The 24,480-nt window shown below is 33.9% G+C and overlaps 1 protein-coding gene across 1 annotated transcript; it reads right to left on the bottom strand.

The window, feature by feature from the left end:
- Positions 1-7,168: 7,168 nt before the first annotated feature.
- On the bottom strand, positions 7,169-11,001 carry LOC121728755 (ets DNA-binding protein pokkuri). Its single transcript, XM_042117004.1, has 5 exons — positions 10,890-11,001; positions 9,018-9,294; positions 8,361-8,912; positions 7,986-8,235; positions 7,169-7,627 (listed from the first exon to the last, which is right to left on the bottom strand). Exons 2-5 carry the CDS (start codon positions 9,283-9,285, stop codon positions 7,279-7,281), a joined length of 1,419 nt encoding a protein of 472 aa, XP_041972938.1. The 5' UTR covers positions 9,286-9,294; positions 10,890-11,001; the 3' UTR covers positions 7,169-7,278.
- Positions 11,002-24,480: the final 13,479 nt, after the last annotated feature.

Genomic DNA, 24,480 nt, shown 5'->3' with positions numbered 1-24,480 from the left:
ACATAAAGTTGTAGATGAAAACGCCAAAACTGTATAGAAAATCTTAAGGATAACGAATAAGAGTAAAATTATTATTTTTAAACAAAAATTTAAACCGACTTCCAAGGTACAGACAAAGGTAAAGAAGAAAGAAAAAGAAGTAGTTTTCCTAAATGAACTAAAAAGTATTAATTAATAATTCATATTCTGTACTCAGTATTCTGTTTTCAACATTCATAATTTGAAGTCGGTACGTCGTCAGTCATATTATAAGTTGCAGTTATATTTTGTCATAGAACAGAGAACTGGGAGTACGTGGGAGAGCCATGCTTCGGTACGAGTGGGCCGGCTCGACCGGAGAAATACCACGTTCTCACAGAAAACCGGCGTGAAACAGCGCTTGCGCTGTGTTTCGCCGAGTGAGTGAGTTTACCGAAGGCCCAGTCCCCTACCCTATTCCCTTCCCTACCCTCCCCTATTCCCTTCCCTTCCCTAAGCTCCCCTATTCCCTTCCCTTCCCTACCCTCCCCTATTACCCTATTCCCTCTTAAAAGGCCGGCAACGCACCTGCAGCTTTTCTGATGTTGCGAGTGTCCATGGGCGACGGAAGTTGCTTTCCATCAGGTGACCCGTTTGCTCGTTTATCCCCTTATTTCATAAAAAAAAGAACTGGCGATTAGGTTAGCTGAGAGTTGGTACCGACTTCAAAATAATGAAAACTGAGAACAGAAATACTGAGTACAGAATATGAATTATTTAATACTTTTTAGTTCATTTAATCTAGATCTACAAAAAAGATAAATTGCACATAGCAATTGCGCTAAAGTTAGCTGCTACGGAGTAAAAAAATATGAAGATTGAATACAGAAATAGTTGACGCCTATACCTATAAACCTACCTATAAACACTATAGCAACAAAAGAGTTTTGAAAATCAGTCAACAAACGGTGGAACAATAATATAATCAAAGGCAAGATTTTTGATAATAATGTGATGATTCATGGGCCATGGCATAATTATAGTGATGATGATGATTAGTATTATTGCCACATACAGACAGAATAATATGCTTTTAGTTGTTGAAACTACGCCAAAATAGCCGAACATTTATCTATAAGGATTCAAGAGTTCTGTACAGCGCCTTCGGAACCAGTGTGTACTTCGGCGCAAATTCTTATTTTTTGGTAGTTTAAGCTTTAAATCCTTCAGAATAATATAAAATGACTATATGTTTCCATATAAATTTTAAGGAGTCCCGTCGATTTCTCATGGATTGCATCATCAGATCACCACTTTTGCGATCATGTTACCAAATTCGGGCTACATCTCATACAACAACAAAAGAATTTTGGAAATCGGTCTACAAACGACGGAGTTGTCCGCGAACCAATATAAAAAAAGTGAAATATTTCCTCCTCCTTTTCGGAAGTCGGTTAAAAAGTAGCCTAAGTTATGCCTTACTACAATGATATTCTATGTTACTAACGAAACTCATTGCCTTACTACATCAGCTATGTACCAAAAAAGTCCCGTCAAAATCGCTCCAGCCATTTCAGAGATTAGCCGGAAGAAACAGACAGACAGACAATACAGACAAAAATTGTAAAAAAATGCTGTTTTGGTGAATGTAGCGTATATATGTCGCAGCCGACTGGTTTAAATAGCCGTTCAATCAAACAGCTAGCCCTTTGACTGAACAACGCCATTCAATCACACGTCTAGCTTTTATATTGAATATTTTAGTCGTTAAAACGTTCAACACTAAAGCCGCCGTCTAATTGAAGTAGTTCAGCGCGCACGGCTGCGGCGCTAGGTGCGTTTTATTTACAATATGGCGTCAACTAGCAGGTGTTTGTTGGTGTTTGTGGTTGTTTTTCGGAAAAAAAGTAGTTAATAAAAGTTACAAGTGTTATTAAAGAGACAAAAATTTTAGAGGCACATGCGAATGAATTAAAATTTCAACAAATATTCGAGGAGAAATTACGGGATTATGAATATTTAGGGGATTTTTTAGGGGAAATTCAAAATACACGTCAAATTAGTTTTTTTTTTGCCAAATATCACGTTCCTAATACTTTTTTACCATCTTTAAATTACTTGAGCGCCACAACAATTAATCGAGATTCGGGATGTTGAAAAGATGAATGCAGTTCGACAAGGCTTTAAATGAATATGTCAATGATGTCAAGGGGCGCTGCTGGTAAAGGAGAACTGTCAAAAATGAAGTTTTTGTATGATAGAAGCGTTAGTTCCTTTTCTCGCCACGTTCATATAAAGCCTTGTCGAGCTGCAATAAAGTTAAGTAATATATTTTTATTGAATATTAAAAGAAAAAGTAATTTAGGGGATTTCCAGGGGGAAATCAAATTAGTTCAGGGGTACGGCGCCGAGACCATCTGGCAATACTGCTCCATTATGAAGTTGACAGTTCAAGTTAAATGTAATAATGAAATCTCAATGTTGTATAAAAGTTTAGTTAGGAGCCACTTTGACTATAGTTGCTTAGCATATATTAATGCTAGCGCTAGTCTTCTAAAAAAGTTAGATATCATTCAAAATCAAGCACTGCTCATTATAACTGGTGCGATGAAATCCACCCCTATAAACTCAATGGAAGTTGAAACTTATATTCCTCCTTTATTCTTGAGACGACTCATGTTAGCTAAGAAATACTTTGTTAAGATGATTACAATTAAGTCCTCACTTCCTGTAAGAAAACTTAAAGTGTCTGAGGAAATAACTAGTTTATTAGATTCTTCTGTAATAACATCACAAATTATTTCTACAAGGATTTTGCCACAGATGCCGACTTTGTTACAGTTGGTTTTAAATATGACAAATGACATTTATTCTAGTGATCTATGGCCAATTTATGACAACTTTGAAGGTTCTCTAGAGAAAAAATATTTGGTAACAACTGGAGACATCTATGGTAAGACCGACTTTCTCAGTTTTATAGAAAAGAAAACAGACTTTTACAAAATCTATACAGATGGGTCGAAAACTATAGATGAGGTTAAATCGGCTTATTATGATGAATTTCTGGATGTTACCAAATGTTTTATAATCAGTAATATGTGTTCTATCTACACAGCCGAATGTTATGCTGTTTATATGGCATTACAATATATAAAAACTTTGTCATATGTAAATAATTTTCTTGTAATATCAGATAGTAAAAGTGTGTTAGTAGCTCTAGATAATAGTAATTTAAGTTTCAAAAGTAATTATTTAATTTTTAAGATCAAAAACATTCTACATGAATTAGTCAGTAATAACATTAATATTGAATTTCTATGGGTCCCACAGAGGAATTGCTGGAAATGAGAGGGCGGATACAGCCTCTAGAGGACCACCAGATGAGGATCATAAGGACATCATAAAAGTGCCATTTACAGACCTCTTTTTGACTGTCAAAGATGAAATGTTTGAGCTATGGAAAAGAATCTGGAATATAGTAAAGGTTAATAAGGGTAAATGGTACAGTGACATAAAGAAAGATTTTTCAATCCCATGGTATTACACTGTACAGTTTGAATCAAGAAAATTCACATCAGTAATAACAAGGATGAGATTTGGACATTGCTTGGTCCCCTCCCACCTCCATAAATTAAGAATTTTAGATGATGCAAAATGCCCCAAATGCTTAGAAAATGATGCTGACCTCAAACATATAATCTTTGATTGCAAAGCACTAGGTCTGGACAGAATTTTACTCTGCTCTGAAATAGATAAAATTTGTAAAGATGAAGATATAAGTGTACCCCGCCGCCCAGAAGATTTACTTTCTAATTACAATTTCTTCAAATGTTTATACAGTATATATGCTCAACGATGGAAAAAGTTTAAAAATAATTGTAAATAGGTACCGTAGTGTTTTGTTTTTTTTTTTTTTTGTAAATAGTGCTTAGTGTGAACATTGGTGAGAGCCTGTGGTGAGAACCAACATAGAAGAAAGACATTCCTTTTTTTTAAATTTTAATCTGTTGTATTTTGTATTATTATTGTATTTTTTTTGGAGCAAAGGACTCGTTTCCAGCTCCCAATAAATAAAAAAAAAATGAAGTTGACAGTCAGCTGCGAAACTGCGAAAAAATGAAACGTAATCTGTGGACTGTGATTACAAAATTGTAATCGAAATTCGAAATTCAAACTTCAAAGTTGGTTCCTCTCCGTGAGTAATTTGTAAATTGTACCGTAGGTATTCTGTGAAGTTCCTCCTCTTGAACCTCAAGTCCTCAACCTAAATTAATCAATTATCATCAATCACAACAAATAATGTCGGTCGGTGAGTATTTGCTGGTATTTGCATAGATTTAAATCTATGATATGTGATTTGTACAATAATTATTTACCACCTCGACGCCTTAGACCCAATGATATTCTATGTTACTAACGTAACTTAGACCAAATAAAAAGTCTTCAAAGACTCAGACCAAAACTTTTTATACTTAATCTATCTTTTCTTTTCTATTTTCTCTTCTTCCACTCACGACAATTTTTTTTTGATGAAATGAATTTCTAGTTGGCATTTATAACTCAATCTCATGACATATGTTTAAGTAATGTTATGTTAAAGTTGGACTCAGATTCATGTAAAGATTATCATCAAGTATTATTATTTAGTACTTAATCGTTAAATCTATTTGAGTGTGGCTATTAGGGAGTATCTTCTTAATTTTGCACTCGCATACCCAATGAGTAAAAAAACTTGGAAACAACATTTTGCCAAAGCTGGGATTGAACCAGCCAACCTTACAGCCTTATTAATAAACACAGACTAGAGCAAGAATAACTTTACTCCTAGGCTTAAGGTAAGAGTAATAAAATTCAGTATTAATAAACATGGAGTAAGGAAGGAGTAAACTAATCCGAATCTACTCTCGGAACAAAAGTTAGTCCTTCACACTACCTAGTTTAAGGAGAGATTAAGTATAGAACAAAGGTGTATTTTGGCATTTGGAAAAAAAACATTGGAACAAAAAATAACACGACCCAACATTTTATAGGTACCAGATGTCTAACGTTCGTAAAAACTTATTTTTGCATCTTCATCCCAATTACTGGAACGAATACGTTTTGTTTGTTCGCTCATTGTATTTGATAATTTACAATAATAAATTTATATTATTATATTTTATTTAAAATATGATAATATTTATTATTGTAAATTATCAAATAAATATAATAATATTTATTACTTATTATAAATTATCAAATACAATGAGCGTATTTTGATATCGTTGAATGAACGAACAAAAAAAAGTTTATCCCAATTACTGGAACGAATACGTTGTTTGTTTGCTCATTGTATTCGTTAATTTATATATTTTATTTGTTTTCAACACATATTCGAAGTACAAAACTTCAAAGAAGTACCTACGTTGCAAACTTGCACAAAATAACAGTACTAACAAAACCAAAGAACAAAACAGTAAACACCCTAGCACCACCACAGCAAAACCCGCACATATTTTGAATTTTGAAATAATAACAGGCAAAGTATGTTGACTGTCAGTGTCATAAATGTCATTTCTGACGTTAGTTTATTCCCTCAGTGACACTATTTACTTTTAAATTGGAAGAGTTGCCATAATGCACTCCTTAATCCCGATGTAAGGAATGTATTGTTACTCCAAGTTTACTCCACGTTTATAAATAAAAAATTATTACCAGAGCTAAGTCGGCCGTACTTACACTCGGAGTTGTTAATCCAGGAGGGATTAACAACTCCGAGTGTAAGGACGGATTATGCTGGATGTAGGCCATTTTTATTAATAAGACCGTTAGAGTTTAAGGTTACGCTTTGAACTACAGCTCCATGGCGGATAAATTTCACTAATAAATAGTTACAGACTTTTGTTTTCTATGTAGGAAAGTGAAATAAATATTTTTGGATTACATTAAAAGAAACATACTTTATTGTTTACAAGTTGGAAATGGCAATTGCCAAAGTATTATTATATAATGTAAAAATACAAATTCAGTTGTAGTTACATACTCTTATCCATATTTAATAAAGCTTCACATTTTGTTTGACAAATCATACACTCTTTTGGTTTTCCTAATTAACTTAATAATAAAATATTTACAAACACAATATTTCTTTATTTATTACATATACATATTGTTATAAGAGATCACAGAAAATTGTAGCTTGAAAAATGTAGTAAAGACTAAATTATATAATATGCTATTACACTACCACAATGTTATATTTATCACAGTGCAATTTAAAGATTGATTAAAGGCATCAGGTAACAATACAATAATGTTTTGTTATCATGGGCGTACCCAGGTTCTTGGCCAGGGGGGGCAAATTACCCAGGTTCTGGTGCCAGGGGGGGGGGGGGGGGGCAAATTACCCAGGTTCTGTGCCAGGGGGGGGGGAGGGGGAGCAAATCAGATTTTTCATAAGCTAGGTAGCCCTCTCGGTACGCCCATGTTTGTTATAACTCATAAATAATAATGTTTAGCCCCAATTTCACTAACGACTGTTAAAGTTAACGCTCGAATTAGTATCACGTTACCTCTTTCGTTTTTCTTATGAATGAAAGAGAAGACATGACATTTTAACAAGCTGTTAACAGCTTGTTAAAAACTTGCTAACAGACGTTGGTGAAATTGGGGCTTAGTATTATAAAGAATAATGAATACATATTAAAACTTTTTTTTTTTAAGATTCTCTTGAAATTATTCTGACAAATTGAGTATGTGGTAGGTAGTCTACTTTTAATCTTTCACTCGCTACAATTGAAATATTTTGCCAAATGGAATAAATGGAAGACAATATTTAGTTATCATGTATTTGACATGCTGACAGCTATGTTTCTACTCATCTTAAAATTTAAATATAATTATAAAGAACTAACTAAATTAACAAAATGCATGATAAGCGCAAGTACATAATATTATACATGGAAACACACATTGCAGTCACAATTTGGCAACATTATTATCTCGTTTCTTACTGGATAGTCAGTACGTTTTTGAATTGTTCATTGCACAGAACATTAAAAATGTCTCTATGATTTTAACACATTATAAACTCTTGTCTTTTTCACTAACTAAATATTATGTTAATTGACACTATAATTTAAAATCACTTGGCACGAAGGCATTTTAGGTCCATACCCTGTCAAATGTCCAAAACTAAATATCTGCCAAATTTCTCTCAGTAGTTCTCTTTTATATTCACAATAATTATACCTACCTACACGCCTGAGAAGAATTTGACTAGAGATACTAATGTGTGTATAAGATTTAAAACTGTCTCACTTTTTATCTTCTGTAGGAAAGTCATTGTTCACACTTTTCACTTTTTAAATTGAGAGCGTAATGGTCAGCGCTGTACTCCGGTTCCCGTTTCAACATCATTGTTTCCCCAATGAGAGCACTAATGCGGTGTTTGTCGTGAGACTGTGACGTCGGTACAGCTTCTGCTCGTGGTCTCTTCCGCCAAGGTTCAGAAGCAGACATACTTAGGTCTGTTGGCATATCCTCGTCAACATTCTCGTCTTCACAGCGTTCTTCTTTCATTTCAGCTTTCACAACTGGTTGCTGCGGTGGAACGCGTGTAGGACTCATTTGTTGTCTTAACAGAGATATGTTTTTAATATTTTTCAATTCCGTCGGATTTCTTAAAAATCTGTGAAAATATATTTCTTCGTTAATGATTATATTATAGAAAACATTTCTTATATTATATTTAAAGTAAAAAATTTAAAAATATATAGTATTATACTCCGCTCGGGCTAACTTGTCGCTAGCGGTTATTGACTCCCTGTCATTTTCAAAACTTGTCATTTTCCATATAAACCGCGATTGACAATGAAGTGTCAGATATTGTTTATCGTGGTTTTATATGGAAAATTACAAGTTTTTGACAGGGAGTCAACGACCGCTAGCGACAAGTTAGCCCGTAGTGGAGTATAGTGCTATTATATACATAATTAAATATGAAAACACAAATAAACTACCAATAGAAAATAAGCACAAAAACTTACTGGTAACAATGCCTTTCGCCTTGAACTTTTCGTAGTATATTTACTCGATAATAGTATCTTAAGGCTCGGGACATCTTGTCATAGTTCATTGAAAGGTGGTTCTTTTGGATACCCCACAATTTAGCTAGGCCAGCTGGGTCTACTATTTTAAAGACACCAGTTTCCCGGTTCTTCCAAGCAATGTAATTTGTGTACCGCTGTGTTGGATCATTTAGAAGCTGTTGTAAGAAGTCCCATAAAAGTCTTCCATCTAAAATAAAAAATTAAAATTATTTATATATTGCAACTTTAAAGTTTCGTGTTTTCAGAACATATTTCAATAATGTTCGGTATAAATAAACTTTGATTCAATTAATAATTAATATTACAACTTACTTGTATTAGATTCTGGCATATCGTTAGGAAAGAATTCTCGGTGCTGATTACGATAGTGTGGGTGTTGTGGTACAGAATGGGTTTGAGGCGCTGGGCTCGGGAGGGCAGTTTCCTTTGGTGACCGTGGTTGCGAGAATTGAGCTTCTTCATCAGAATCGCTTTGATTGCTGCCAGAGCTTCCAGCTTGAACATTCGTTTGTACTGATTGTGTGTAGGCCGGTGCATATGTCATTGCCTCCCCTCTTTGTGGACTTCCTGAGCTGTCTACAGATGGTGCGGGACTTAATGTCACCGAGTTCGGTTGAGCTGCAGCAGCAGCTGCACTGTGAAAGTGATGGAAACCATCGACTGACCATGTCGGCGTTGGAGGGTGTGAATGTGGCGATGGTGGGTACGGGGCAGCGCGTGCCGTGGGCGTCACAGGTGATGAAGGCACTCGTCCTAGAAGTGCCGCATCCCTTACTAGCATTTGAAGAACGTTGTGTAAAACATCTCCAGCCCCCGGGCACCGTTCACCCAAGTCAGTTTTCGTTAAAAGGCATAATGCTTTACCTGAAAATTTTAAGGATATTATTAGTATTAAAAAAAACAAGACTAGCATCATAATATACATAGAATATCGTAAATCAAGTTGAGAAATATTGTCCATAAACTTACCATTCATTTGGAAGAGGTCCATGTCAAAGTTTGGTAGGTCAAATTCCCTCTCACACCATTTTAAAAATACTGCGACATCTTCCCGAGTCCATAATCTTGGCTCCGGTGGGAGACCAGCCGGCAGTTGAGCCTTAGTGTCTCCGAGAGGTGACGGGGGTGGCGGTGCCCACGGCAAGGGATACCGCCACAGGAGTTCCGTCGGGCTAAAAGGCAACGGCAGCCGCTCCATACTCGGCCCCGATGGTAGTTGTAAACTCACTACTTTCATTACGGATATCTGTAATCAATAAAATTACTTCTTAAAAATATTTTATTGGAGACCATCAGTAACAATAAAAGAGTGGTAGGTAATAATAAATTCAAGTATAATTATAGGAATCTTTTCAAGTGAAGCTGTATATTATGGTTTATTCATATACTTTCATATATATTATTCTAGTATAAAGAACATAATATTATTCTAAAAAACATTTTAATTTATAAGAAACTAGGTGACGCCTTCAACTCCGTTGCGTTAAAGCCGGAACCGTGCATTTTTTCCAGATAAAAAGTATCCTATGTCTAATGTCCTTTCCCGGGGATTCAAAGTTTTATACAAAATTTCAGCAAAACCTGGTCAGCCGTTTGGGCATGAAAAGGTTACAGACAGACATTCATACACACTTTCGCATTTATAATATTAAGTATGGTAGTAAAACTTTTTTATTAAAATAGAAATGCAAGTTAGTAATTTTGGGGCTACATTTTGATACATAATAATTGACTCCAAAATTATTAATTTTGATGATGAATGAGTCTTTTGTGCTGTATCATAGTAACAAAATAGCAAGCCGAAATTAATTCTCAACAATCCTTTTTATGGTTCCGTACCCAAAATGTAAAAGCGGGACCCTATTACTAAGACTTCGCTGTCTGTCCGTCTGTCTGTCATCAGGCTGTAACTCAAGAACGGTAATAGCTAGAGTTGAAATTTTCACAGATTGTGTATGTCTGTTGCCGCTATAACAATAAATACTTACTAAAAACAAAATAAAATTAATATTTAAAGGGGCTCCCATACAACAAACGTGTTTTTTTTTGGCCTTTTTTGCTCTATATCAATAATAGCAACAGGTAAATACTTGTTTTTTCACAAAATCCTTAGTTATATGTGTAATTCAATATTTTATAATATTATAAAAATAATTAAATTAGGCCAAAAATTGTGCCATATAAAAACACAATTTTTGTCCTAATTTTGCTCTATAATGGTATCGTGCGCGAGTCCGACTCGCACTTGGCCGATTTTTTATATTAAACACATTTACAATTTATAATATAGAACTCTAAAATTATTTTTAATTTATACACAATTAGTTATTATTGTGTTACATAATATTCAATTTTTCTTATATTTTTTTTTTCATTGACATGATTAACAAACAAACTGATATGGTTCCAAGAACTAACTTCCGGGAAATTCTGCATTTTCCATATTATGTTTTTATTCTAATACTAATAAACTAAACACAGTAAAGGAAACCTACAGAATAAATCATTTGCATAATTAGGATTTAATAGAAATATAATAATACATACAAATTACTCATAATGTTGTACAAAAATTCAATTAGAACCTATTACAATTATTTAAACATATAATTTACTAATATTTATCATTATTTATTAATATTTATAATTCTTAAGTCAAAAAGAATAATATGTAACACATTAATAATAAGTAAATGTATCTAAATATTACATTCCACTGGATTTTGATATTTTATAATATGGAATCGCCAACTCGTCAGTAGGCACCGATACTCTTATCGGGCGGGGTCGGAAATGCGTGAGTCCGAGATAGCGCGCTTTGCGATAAGAACCGCTACTCACCGGCTGAGCAGATCCGGAACTAGCAGAGTTGTCAAAAATCCTTTGAAATAATGGTATTTAAATCTTGATTTAGCACATGTACATCTTCAACACAAAAATCACAATGTCTTAGGTTCACAGAGCACTGGACACACGCGTTGTAGTAGTTTAGTCCCTCCAAACGTGTCGTATTACGGGCACACCGTAAGCCAGCAGCGTATCTGAGGGAGCAAGCTCGCAGACAAGCGTCGCGAGCAACTCTTCGACGCGAACTGACGATGCGGTGGCGGCGCGGGTGGACGGACGCGTGTCCGCTCCCCTCGCGTCCTCCGCCCCGTTCGCGACCGCGCTTCTCTGCCACTTGTGTTATTGCGGACAACGAGATAAATGATATAATGTTCGAAACATAAATTATTTGTTACGGGCTACGGCCCAACTATTAGAATTTCCTTTTTATATAAGGAAAGATAAACAACTTCTCAATGAAATAGTATAAATAGTACATAAATTAAAACAAAAAAAATGTCAAATGCTTTTTAATTTCAAGTAAATTTAATGTTAAGATACTTATAATTTGTCCATTTAGCATATTCTGTAAAATATAGTGTAAGTATTATAATAGTAAGAGAATAACGTCATTTAACCGTAAAAATTAACTTCGGCTTCAAAGCGTGGTTTGGCTGCCGTCCCACTACCGGTTCGTACAGAAATATTCGGCAGCTAAGGCGGAAGTGGCCTCGGAATCTTTACCTGTTGCTCCCTTCGCCCGCTGCGCTCCCGCTTTTGCATCCCGCTCACACAAACGCAACAAACCATAAGACATTTATTTTAAAACATGTAGCTGGTGCTAAGTGCTAGATCGCATAGTTAAATTATTATCTAAACAACTAACGGTCATATTTTTACTGAGTTGCAGTGTATAATTGTGCATTTGTACAAATGTAAGATCGATAAAGTTCAAAAGTTATGAATATAAATCCATACCAACAATTACTTTAGTACTAAAGGCTGGTATAATCCTATATAAGTCCTAGTAACATGCGGAAATATTCAAAATAATCATTTCATTGCGTAAGCATAGCCGTTCATATTTAAAAATACACCTCGTATATGTTTCAAATTATACTTAACACAAAATGTATGTAAGTACTTACTATAATACATATGTTATAATATTATTTTACAGTCTGATCGCTTAAAAGTTTTCACAGCAAAATTTCGATCAATACAAGCGTAACTGAAAAGGCAAGGCAAGGCCGCAAGAAGGCAAGAGGAAATTAGATGACTCTCTAGTCGTTCCGTGCCGGATCTCGGGAGGGTCAAAGGGAGTAAATCTCTGTTTAACTTCCTGACTGTCTGTACCGCGGAAAAGGAAGCCGGGTCGCGGAAGTGCGGACTCTACGCTTGAGATTCGTGAACATAGAGTTTTATATTATTATTATTATTTAGTCACATTAAACATAATATATTTTCCATATTGCTTTATGTTTCTTGTATATTATTATTTGCTTACTGCGCCTTGCTCAAATAAAAATATTTATGCTTTATATTCCGATAGCTATAAATATACATTTTTTTTATTTAATGAAAATGTTTTAATTGAAGCTATCAACTAAATATAATTGAGAGTTGATTGATGAAGCTTTTGCTTTTACTCCAAATTAGTTAATGACATAATATTTTATTTCTTTAATAAATGTCAAATTTAAGTATCATTAGATTAAGCAATGCTTTTTTGCGCTTTGTCTATTTATCTTGTTTAGCTTTATAATATTATGTTTTGTAAAGTTTTATTTAAGAGGAGTCCACACCGCCCTTTTTTCCATACAAACGTTGTCCACTGTTTCCTCCCTGGATAATGCTAGTAGAGTTATAATTTTTTTCCTGAATATCTACGACCACTAATACAATGTCCCTATGTTTTCTTTTTTTCATAATTTAATTATTAAATAAGATATGAACGTTCAAAAACCCAAAAAAATGGCCAGATTTTCCGCTGTGTTCAAACGTCCAGAAAACAGATTTGGCTAGATTATACAAAAAAAGCAAAACATAGGAACACAGCTCAAGCCTTTTTTTAATCTTTAATGAAAAAAGTACTTAGATCGGTTAAGTTTTGGAGAAGGAATCAGGGGACAACGAATCGTTGATTTTCTGGATTTTCTGCAGTTCTGCGGTAGAGGCTCGAGGTATGGGAGACAGCTATAGATATTACACGTACTTTTTTTTCATTTCTCCTCCTCCTCTTAATATAACTATTTGACAACGAAACAAAGTATTATTTAAAATGTATACATTGTATCTAGTAGTTAGAATTTATAATTAACTTTTAAAATTCTCATTATTAATGGTGTAGCCCTACTATTACGATATTTTATCACATATTACTATACTTACTGGTGTTAGCAGCAGAACAAAGCTGAAAATGGATAGCAGTGTAATGAACTAGGAAATCAACATTCTACGGAAGTAAAGACCGGACGCTTCTACACTTGAAATTGCAATCGTATGGAAATGACGGCTGCTTCCTGAGAGCTGACCTAAAACACGAGGAATAAAATGCAAGTAACTTTTAAATTATTATTTCTGATTTAAGTAAATTCAATTAAAAGTAATTTTAAGACTTGTATTTATAATTAAAGTACATACTTAATATTTGTAAGTATTATGTTTCTAAACAAAAAAAAATATTATCAATCATACATTTTAGGGAATGTTTTGGTGATCATTAAATAGGAAATAAGAATAATTTTAAATTTACAAGTTAAATCGCGATAAAAAAGGCTCGTTTAACATTTTCATGTTTTGCTATTCGCTTATTTAAGAAAGCAACAAAAGTCCTTTGGTAGTCATTCCAGATATTATGTAAACGTGTATGTTTCTCATAAATACCTCTTTATATTTATCTATTTAACGTAGTTGCTTCGAGCGTGTTACCAATCCTTTAAACAAAATTGCATATTAAGAAAAAAAAATATATACTCTGTTATAGGTACATCGAAACCTTTAAAATATTATTCATATTATATTTTCCATTATAAACAGAACCTGCGTCCTTTTATAATGTCCATACCAATCATCATAACCCTTGTATAAGTTTCGGGGACTTTTCGATGTAAATAAACCAAACCTGTCTTAGAAAGGAGTATAGCTATACACCTATTTAAAATAAAATTATTAAAATATTGTCTCCCAAAAACATTAAACTTCACGCACTTCCGAGCTCTGACCCCAATTCGGGCGTCATTGTTCTGCCATTACATAATTTGCTGCCACTCAAAACTAGGCAACGATGTCACATCGAAACGTTGCGCCACTTCTGCTTGTGAACCAGAAGTTACTTGTAATGTTTGTGTTGCTGCGGTGGCGAAATCTTATTTCTTATTTAGAATTCTTCTTTTTGTGTAATTTTCATGAGCAATATACAGTATAATTATTATATATTATTTTATAAATTACATACTTATATTTTAAAATTTGTCATTTATAAGTAACAATACTTCGTATCACTGTGGTATCACTCCTATAATTATTATTAACCTTCTCTGGACTCACAGCGTACACGAATGTTTCAAGACGAAAGCCAAATCGTTTTAGCAGTTCTCGAGATTTAGCGAGACTAATAAAATTTAAAATTAATTTTTATTTAATGTATAGAATATAGATGGATTTAAATTTTTTATGTGTACGGTAATTAGACAAATGTAAAATTTTGTGTAACGGTAATTAGAAAGCATTATAATTCTATCTATAACATCATAGAAAAACACTGATTAATAAGTTGCATATGTATAATTGTCACAAAAGGGGAAGAATTAACGATGTCCTATACAACCATAGCCAATAGTAAGAAATATAAACTTTCAAATAAAATCTGAAAAATGAGAAAATAACAACAAATATTGTTTTAATCCGTATATATTTATTAAGATCCAGGTACGATGAACTTAAAAATAATTATATTCTAAATTTCTTTGGACAGAATAGCAACTCAAATGTAGCTCACAGCTTTTACAGCTCGAAATTTACTTTACTTTTGTTTTCTCGTAATTTTACAAGTTCATCTCTATTTATGAACACTTATTTCTCGTGTTTTTCCCATTTTTCTTTTTTTTTGTCTTTTGTAATAAGCTCTAAAGTTTAACTCATTTCTTTTTTGAGTTTTCTTCCGCCATTTTGTTGAAATTTCGCTGATAAGCAGTATTTTCTTTTATAAAGTATACCTTCTTTCACTTTTTCCCTTGATCTCTGATATAAAATTGGGGAACTAAGATCCAAGGAACAACCCTTCTTTTCTCCAATTTCTTCTCTGGCCATTCCCATCCAAAAAAATGTATATATTTTAATGAATACTCAGCATATAGATATCTAAATATTATATATATATATATATATATATATATATATATATATATATATATATATATATATATATATATATATATATATATATATATATATATATATATATATATATATATATATATATATATATATATATATATATATACAGGGTGTAACAAAAATAAGTGATAATACTTTAGGGTGTGTACGTGTTCCTTGTAGAGAGTTCACTGTGAAAGTAGCAGCGCTGAAAGAGCGTCCGAGCGTCACGAGTTTCCCCATACAAAAGTGAAAAAAAAATTTGGTCTTTCAGCGCTGCTACTTTCACAGTGAACTCTCTACAAGGAACACGTACACACCCTAAAGTATTATCACTTATTTTTGTTACACCCTGTATAATTGGAATCTCGGAATCGGCTCCAACGATTTTCATGAATAGGGGGTTTGGGGGGCGATAAATCGATCTAGCTAGGAATCATTTCTAGAAAATGTCATTTTCATCGGATACCGAGCAAAGCTCGGTCAAACAGCTAGTATATATTATGTACTAAAGATCGTCCAATGGTCGAAATTCGACCTCAAATAAAAAATTAAATTATAAGTTTCATATTTCAACGCTTTTCTATTGATATTCTATTGTCAAGATATTGACTTTATTATTTTTTAGACGTAATTCCTGCGCAGGTTAGTAAAGTCAAATGATGACAGACTAGCCGTGTAATAATTATTGTAATTTTAAGATTCAATAAAAAACTAAATCTATTTTCATTTTGATAACAGACTTCAACCATAAATAAAAGACTACAATTCGTGTGTATAGGCTTGTCAATCAAAATCTCCTAGTGTGTGTGTTGTAGACTGTAGTGTGTGTAATGTTTTTGATTTTGTTATAAGCATTATAGGTTTATGGTTATAATATATAGCCGGGTAATATACCATAGTTTAAAGTTTAAACTTCAACTGATAACGTTCTGAAAGTGATCTTCATATTAAACTTATAATATTATTAATGCCAAATCTTTTTTTGTCTGTCCGTCCGTGTGTCTTATACTTAAATTATTGCAGATCCAATTTCGATGTGGCATGCATCATTTCTCATGAATAAAATTAAATTTTGAAGAATTTATTTAGGAAGTGGGAGAAAAGATTATCGTTTACTATTTTGTGATCCTAACGAATAACCCCCAACTGAGTTTCTGTGCGCTCAAGTGTCACATGACAAAGCGATCCCTTCGTTGATTTGGGATCAACGTGATCAAAAAACCGGGTCGGGAATGCACCGTATTGCGAGAGGGTGGATGCTCATCGGGTTGATAAACTATTAATTTTTTTAGAAAGTTTATATTATATCAACATTAAAATTTTAACGTTATCGATATACATTGCTATATTATCATTTATCACAATCTATAAACAGGTGAGCCCATAATATGTGTTAGCGGATGTGGATTATGATTATTATTTAAAAACTGTCTTTGTTATAAAAAGCTATTATATATATATATATATATTGTTATTAACAATGTGATAAAAATAAACCTTTCTCAAATAGTAATCAAAAGCATATAGGAAGTGTGAAGTGTCCCAAAATTAGTAAATATTGTAGGTAGCAAAATATGCCATAGCAGAAAATATTGTAGTTCCTTGTTCGGTATTAGATAAATTGTGAATGTGATATATTTATTATATTATGCACATCGTAAAAAAAGTATCGTCAGAGGGCTCGTTTGGTATGTCCCAATCGAGCCATGTGCGCGCGCTCCCACGCGTAGTCGTGTTGTTAGTGTGCGCCAGCGCCGCCGCGTACGTCGTGCTCCCTATGCTTGTGTGTGTAACTGAGCTGCTACTTCCTGGTACAATGCGCGAGATGCTTTATTTAAATTCCTTCCTTGTGTGTGTATGTTTTATTATTTATATTCGTGCCGCTCTACACGAGTGATATTGCTTTTGAGATGACTATGTGTGCATGTGTGTGTGTCTTTAATCTCCATTGTACTTCCTGATTTTGAGTCTGTGTTTGTAAGCCACTTGTTCGAATGCTAGGGCGACTTATCTCAGCGAGGGACATAGTGCAGCGTCCGATTACATTAGTTGAGTTACTGTTATGTTTTTTTTAAACTATAGTTTTTACATAGATATATAGTTTTTAGCTTTTTATCATTAACAATACCCTACATTTTTGCGTGCATACATTACGGTTTTAATGTAACTATTATACAGTTAAATTTTGCAAAATTGAAGGCTAGACGCTAATGTAGTAGGTTATTTTATTGGTAACAGGAAGTATGTATTATGATGATGGCATTCGTGGTAATAGAGAAACAATACGAGTTCCGATTTCCTTAAGCTGGTTTCAGGAAGTAAATGCAATTAGCTAATAATGAAAACATCCTGTAAATTTTCCATTATGTATTTTCAATATCGCTCTACATTTTGATGTTTCAAGTTTTACAAATACATAAATATTTTTTTATTCTATTCTAAAATAATAACTCAGATAAGCAGGTAAACCAATATCATGCCATTTATTCCCTGCCTTCTTAGTGGATAAATATTATGGCGACATAATAATTCATAGAATTATTGTCATCATCAATTTAATAATATGCTCTGCAAACCCCGACGCGTTATTTGCACTGCACTGTGAATACAACTAGGAAGCGCAAGTGGACAGATGTGGCTATGAGCCAGTATTTTGCACAATTGAGAGGGGTCTCAATCCTCCTTTTAGAGGGAGACCAATGAATGTTACCCTCCTGTCGTTCACATCTGTCGCGATCGAATGCGGATTAGATACAAACGTCATTAATTGATTTCAATGAATGCGAAGGGTTAGCCATTACTTTTAAATCGGATATGCATATGACACGCACTTTTTGGCGACTTAGGTCAAGTTGCCAAAAAGTGTATTTAATTAATATGATCATAGCGGGTCAACATCCAATCCATTGTTCCAATTCAGCCCTGGGTGCTGGAATGCACTGGAATTCAGTGCATTCCAGTAAACTGTGTTCCAATTGTGTAAATCCGCCAAAATTAATTTTATTTAAATACCAAATTGTTAAACCGATCACTGAACGGCTAAATTGTTATGAAAACATTAAAAATAAGTAAAAAATACAAATTATACGAAATAGCTTGTTTTGGCAAAAATATAATATTTTTGTCGTAACGAAAACGTTAATTATTATGGTCGCACTCGTTAGCTATAGTGTGACCTAGCGAGTAACTTAGAACAATTTCTCATTCCAAAGTATAAAAATATTTCTCCTTTTTCGAATAAACACATATCCCACATCAGATAAAAACTAGAAAACCAATTAGGTCTTGTATAAAAAATTCTGAGTGAGGTTTTTGATGACGCCTTAAAATAATTAAAATATTCTAGGATCGATAATAATCCATCCATGGTCCATACTCATATACTTGACTAGATGACCCCGTGAACTTCGTATCACTTTCCTCATAATATGAATCTTCCCTGGACTTAGTCCACGCATAATTATTTTGCGACTAAAATCAGCCAAATCGGTTCAGCCATTCTCTAGTTTTAATAAGACTAAAATTAAAATGTATTTTCATTTTAGATAGATTTCGTTTCCGTTCTTAAAACAATGCCGAGACCTCCTAAGTCGTATCTATAAGAAGTCAGGAGTTCTCTCAGCATGCCTCTCAGCCATGAATCATGATATACCTTGGCGCTTTTCAAAAGAGAAAATTTTTGAAAATCGGTTTACAAACGGCTGAATAATCATTAAATATAAAAAAACGAACATAACACCTCGTCAATTTTTAAAGTCGGTTAAAATTGTAGTCTATGTTTTATTCTGATGAAAAGTGATGTATAAGTTATATTGTTGTAAATTTTCATTAAAATCCGTTCAGTAGTTTTTGCGTGAAAGAGAACAAACATCCATACATACACACATCCATACATCCATATTCCATACATACAAACTTTCGCCTTTATAATATAAGTAGGAGTAGGATAGTAGGATCCATACATCCATACCTACTACCTACAAACTTTCGCCTTTATAATATTAGTAGTTAGTAGGATATTATAAATGCGAAAGTGTGTCTGTCTGTCCGTCTATCTGTCTGTCTGTCTGTCTGTCTGTCTGTCTGTCTGTCTGTCTGTCTGTCTGTCTGTCTGTCTGTCTGTCTGTCTGTCTGTCTGTCTGTCTGTCTGTCTGTCTGTCTGTCTGTCCGTCCGTCCGTCCGTCCGTCCGTCCGTCCGTCCGTCCGTCCGTCCGTCCGTCCGTCTGTCTGTCTGTCTGTCTGTTACCTCTTCACGCCCAAACTACTGAACCAATTTACGTAAAATTATAGAATACTTTCCGTCCCAGAAAAATGGACGGTTCCCGCGCAATAAACGAGTTTTGGCGTAACGGAGTTGCGGGCGTCGTCCAGTAGTCAAAATAAGTGAATTCCGAATTCAATGTTTATTCTCTTATCAAAGAATATACACTGTTGTCAGTTAGGTGCTGACGTCAGTGAAATAATGCAATTACTGCAATTGCGTATTCTACTTTACTGGGGAAAGAGCAATGCACTTGTAGGGCTTATGTAACTGATTAGGTAAAATATACTTTAATGTAATTTATTGGTATCTAAATTCTTAATAAGAAATAAGTGTTAATGTACTAATAAGTTTTATCTACTAACTTTTGTAATAAACTTACAAGTGAAGGCCATAAGGTAAAAAATAATGTTATCGCTATTTCTAAATTTCCATAATATGGCTACAACATTATGTAATATTGAGACGAATTAACGTAATGTAACATTCTAATGAGAGAACCTTATATTTATTTATTTTAAGTGCATAATAATAATACCACATGTTGTATTTGGGTAAAAGCTTTAGTGTTGCTTTTTTGAGTAGTTATTGCAAAAAAAACTCATTTGGTTGATGCAAAAATACTTCCTGAGAAGGCAGTAATATAATGCATGGTGGTGACATCGAGGCAGCTAACAGGAACAATGTATCAACGGCAACACACGATAGACAATGTGGCGTAGTTCTGCGCCCTCGCAATCTTCCTAATGAGTGAACCCTTTCACACTCAGGACAAAGCCGGGGTTTCACGGGTGATGTGACATGTATTCACGATGTCGCTCTTTGTTAATTCTAGATAAAATGAGATTTTTCCTTTACATGTCGAAAGACTTACACTTACTAATGATATTGCTTTTAATTGTGTTTTCGAGAATTTGACAACAGTACTGAAACTGTTGTTAAGAGATCCATAGTTATATTATAAATGTGAAAGTGTGTCTGTCTTTCTGTTTCCTCTTCACGCCCAAACCGCTTTTGCTGAGGTTGAGGCTAAGGTACTTTGAGTACTAGAAAAGGGCATAGGATTCTTTTTATCTCGAAAAATTATGCGGTTCCCGCGTGATAACGAATTTTGGTGCAACGGATTTTGCGGGCGTCATCTAGTATTTTAAAATTGTTTAACAATTAGGTACTTAAATTAAAGTGAGGTAAAATTCCAAAAATTAAAATCAGTAAAATAATGTTGTAGCATAAAACACAGCTTATTGTTACAATCGGTTCTTAAGATATGCCAAGATCAAGCAGGAAGTAAAGTAGGAAAACGTTCTAGCGTTATTCAAGGTCAACTACGCGACAAGTTCCATCCATCCATTGGTAAGTCATTACAGCGTCTTGTCGCGTTTAACGTAATTGCCTATAGTAATAATAATTATATTATTGGTACACCAATTTGGCTCCACCATAAAAGTTGGTAACTGTAAGCTTGCAAATTCAGAGCCCAGCTTTAAATATAATTTTTTTTTATTAGTAAAATTATATAATAGAGCCTGTTTGATTCCCGACTAAAGAAATTAAAATTAAAAATAATAATACATAATATAATGCAGTTTTAGTTTAGTTTGTATCGGAATCGGGTCGCAACTTCTTTAGGTATTTTTCGCGATCTCCTTTAGTTTCAAATTTTTCTACCATGCCCTTTTAACCGATTAAATGCGGCGCACCTTTTTGAAGACTTTCAGTCGTGGCGGCATACAATTTTCTCGTGACACGTGAGCCGTGTCATACGCCATAGAAGTAGATGACACGGTATTTGTATATTGTTTTTCGTGTTTTTTACGTGTTTATTAACTTTATTTATTTATTTGAAACCAAACCATGATGTTAACGGAAGGCTACGTTGTTTTGAGTTGATTTCGAGAAGTTTTACTATGTTTTAACCTGAAAATGGCAGGTTAGCGATTTTTTTATTCAGATGTAGCAAACCTTTTGTAGGTTTCAAAGTTAGAAAAATGATTATATTAAATAGATCTGGGTTTCCGACGTAAATTACACGTTCGTAGATAAATTTAAAGAAGTTCGTTGTTAGTTTTTTTAACCGACTTCCAAAAAGGAGGAGTGGATTTTTTATGTGTGTTCAACGATTACTCCGCCGTTTTCAATTTTTTCTTTTGTTATGGGGTATTTGTTCCGATTGATCCGGTTCCGAGTTGGTACCGCGTTCACAAAAGTGGTAGTCTGATCATGGGGTCCATCAGGAAATAAAAAAAATATATATGAACTAGCCAATTGCATACATAAAAACTAAGTTTTCTCGATATAATATTATATCGATTTTCGATAAATTTTATAAGCACGATAATTGGTGTCAAGTAATAAAGCTTATAGATACAAGACCACTTTTAACCGCAGGGAAGCGTTTTATTCCTATGGATAAGGAAGTTTGCGGAAACAGCTAGTTAGAAATATTTTCGAAAGAAACAACTTAGATTAAAACAAAAATCGTTAGTGGATTAGTAATACTTTGATGTCAACGCAAGTATTTTTCTACATTATTGTTTAAAAAAAATTGCGTGAAATTGAAAGTCTAAAATAATATAGAATAATATGGGCTCCCAATATTATTTCTTTATTTTCTTAAAAGCTTACTACTTAAAAGCCCGGCCGCACACTATCCGAATTTCTGATCAGAAAAATACATTTTGACACGTTAGAATTCTGATAGTATGCGGGGTCCACAACAAAATATATGAACACATTGCGTTCCGGCGGGGATCTGGCGGGCGTACGGCCGGGCTAAAAAAGAAGACAGCCCCTACTTTTTTCCATTCACAGAATATTCAGAAACGAAGCCTATAAGCTTGTTTTACGTGGAAAAATTAAGACGGTTTTGTCCAGAGTAGAACCTTCTAAAGTGTAATTTGAGGGAGATACAATCGCTTTCTACATGACAAGGCTCACGTGTCATACGCCACACGTTAAAAACCCATAAGACGCGGCTGCCGTGTAATCCGCAATGAATGCACCTTTTAAAAAAGGTTGACGGCCCCTACTTTTTTTTCAATTCACATAATATTCAGAGGCGAAGCCTATAGGCTTGTCCTACGTGAAAAATTAAGATGATTTTGTTCAGAGTAGAACCTTCTAAAGTGTAATTTGAGGGAGATGCAAGCGTTTTTTAAATGACACGGCTCACGTGTCATACGCAGCACATTAAAATCATGTATGACACGGCTCCCGTGTCATCCGCACTGAATCGGTTAATAATTTATGATATATTATCCATTATCCGATTAATAAATAGGGCATCAGTTGTATCATGTACATTGTGCTACTAATATTATAAAGGCCAAAGTTTGTTTGGATGTCTGGAATATGGATGTGTGGATGTATGGATGTTTGGATGTTTGGATGTTTGGATGTTTGTTACTCTTTCACGCAAAAACTACTGAACGGATTTTAATGAAACTTTACAATAATATAGCTTATACATCAAAATAACATATAGGCTACAATTTTAACCGACTTCCGAAATGGAGGAGGTGTTATGTTCGTTTTTTTATCTTCAACGATTGCTCCACCGTTTGTGAACCGATTTTCAGAATTTTTCTTTTGGTGTATAGGAATGTTAACATTCCAATTTGGTACCATAATCATAAAAGTAGTGACCTGATGAAGAGATCCATAAGTAATCGAGGGAACTCCTCAAAATTTATATGGAAATATTTGGTGACTTCGGTTTCGTGAGCATTATTCTAAGCATATGCTACCAACAAGTAATTTTGCACCAAGCTATACCATGGTTCGGAAGGTGCTGAGAGAACTCCTGATTCTTTATAGATACAAGTTTGGGAGTTACGACGTTGTTTAAAGAGCGGTAAGCATATGCTACTATCCAAATTACCTTCATCATAATCATTATCAGTACCATAAACCGTTATAGGACCATGTGTCGTCCCGTTTTGACCCTATTATTCGTACTTTTCAAAGTCTTTTATGATAATATATCACTTAAACCGCGGGTAACACCGCGGGGCACAGCTAGTACATTATATGTTATTTGGTTGAACGCACGGTTTACAGGTAAGGTTCTATTTTATGGCTGTTGAGGGCGTGCTCTTTCTTTCCAGATCAATTACAACACCCAACCCACTTATAAAATATCCATGCTTACTTAGCATTACGTGTTCTTGGTATGAAATAGTTCCGCTATTGATTAAAAATTCTTTTATAATATAATAAGTGTGCAATCCGCACACTTATTCTATGGAGCCCAGGTAATGCGAACGGCGCACAAAAGAAACGCATTTCGTTGGGATAAAATATTAACTTTCGCACAAAAGAAAACATTATATCCTCAGTGAAGAGAACTTCTCCACTTCGTAACAATAGCTTGAATGGAAAACGAAGTGGTAAACAGTGGTCTGTAAAAGCTTTCGAAGTTTGGTTCTGCCTGATCTATCGTATTTTTTTCGTGCTAGTATGTATAATATATGCTATATAATGTAATATAAAATACAAATAGTTTTGCTATGGTTACTTTCATATCTGCAAGAATATTTCAGAAATTACCATTGGCGGTGAAGACTGTTTTCGTCCAATAATTATCAACTTCTTAAAATGTATCTAAAGATTTATTTGTTAATACAACCTACTTCTACTTAGGTTGTATGTAGAATTGTAGATGAGTATAATTATTAATTATTAAAATAGTCCAATAGATGATACCTATTATATTAATAATAAAATTCTTTATTTGCACATTTAAACATAATACAAATATTATAAAAAGAAAGGATATTTTGCTCAAATCAAAATTCGCTATAAGCCGTTTCTTCCAGACAACCTATAAGTAGAGTTATAAACTTTATAATATTATTTTCTTAAAATGTTAAGAAGCTACACAGAATGCCGCGTTACTACCTCAGTACGAATCGGTCAGGATTCAGGACGATTTATAATTAAAAAAAGCCACACTTGCGTTACGAA

This window comes from Aricia agestis, chromosome 7 (assembly GCF_905147365.1).
Source record: "Aricia agestis chromosome 7, ilAriAges1.1, whole genome shotgun sequence".
NCBI lineage: Eukaryota > Metazoa > Arthropoda > Insecta > Lepidoptera > Lycaenidae > Aricia > Aricia agestis.
The sequence above is the reverse complement of the archived record's forward strand: the minus strand, read 5'-3'. Positions and strand labels throughout refer to the sequence as shown.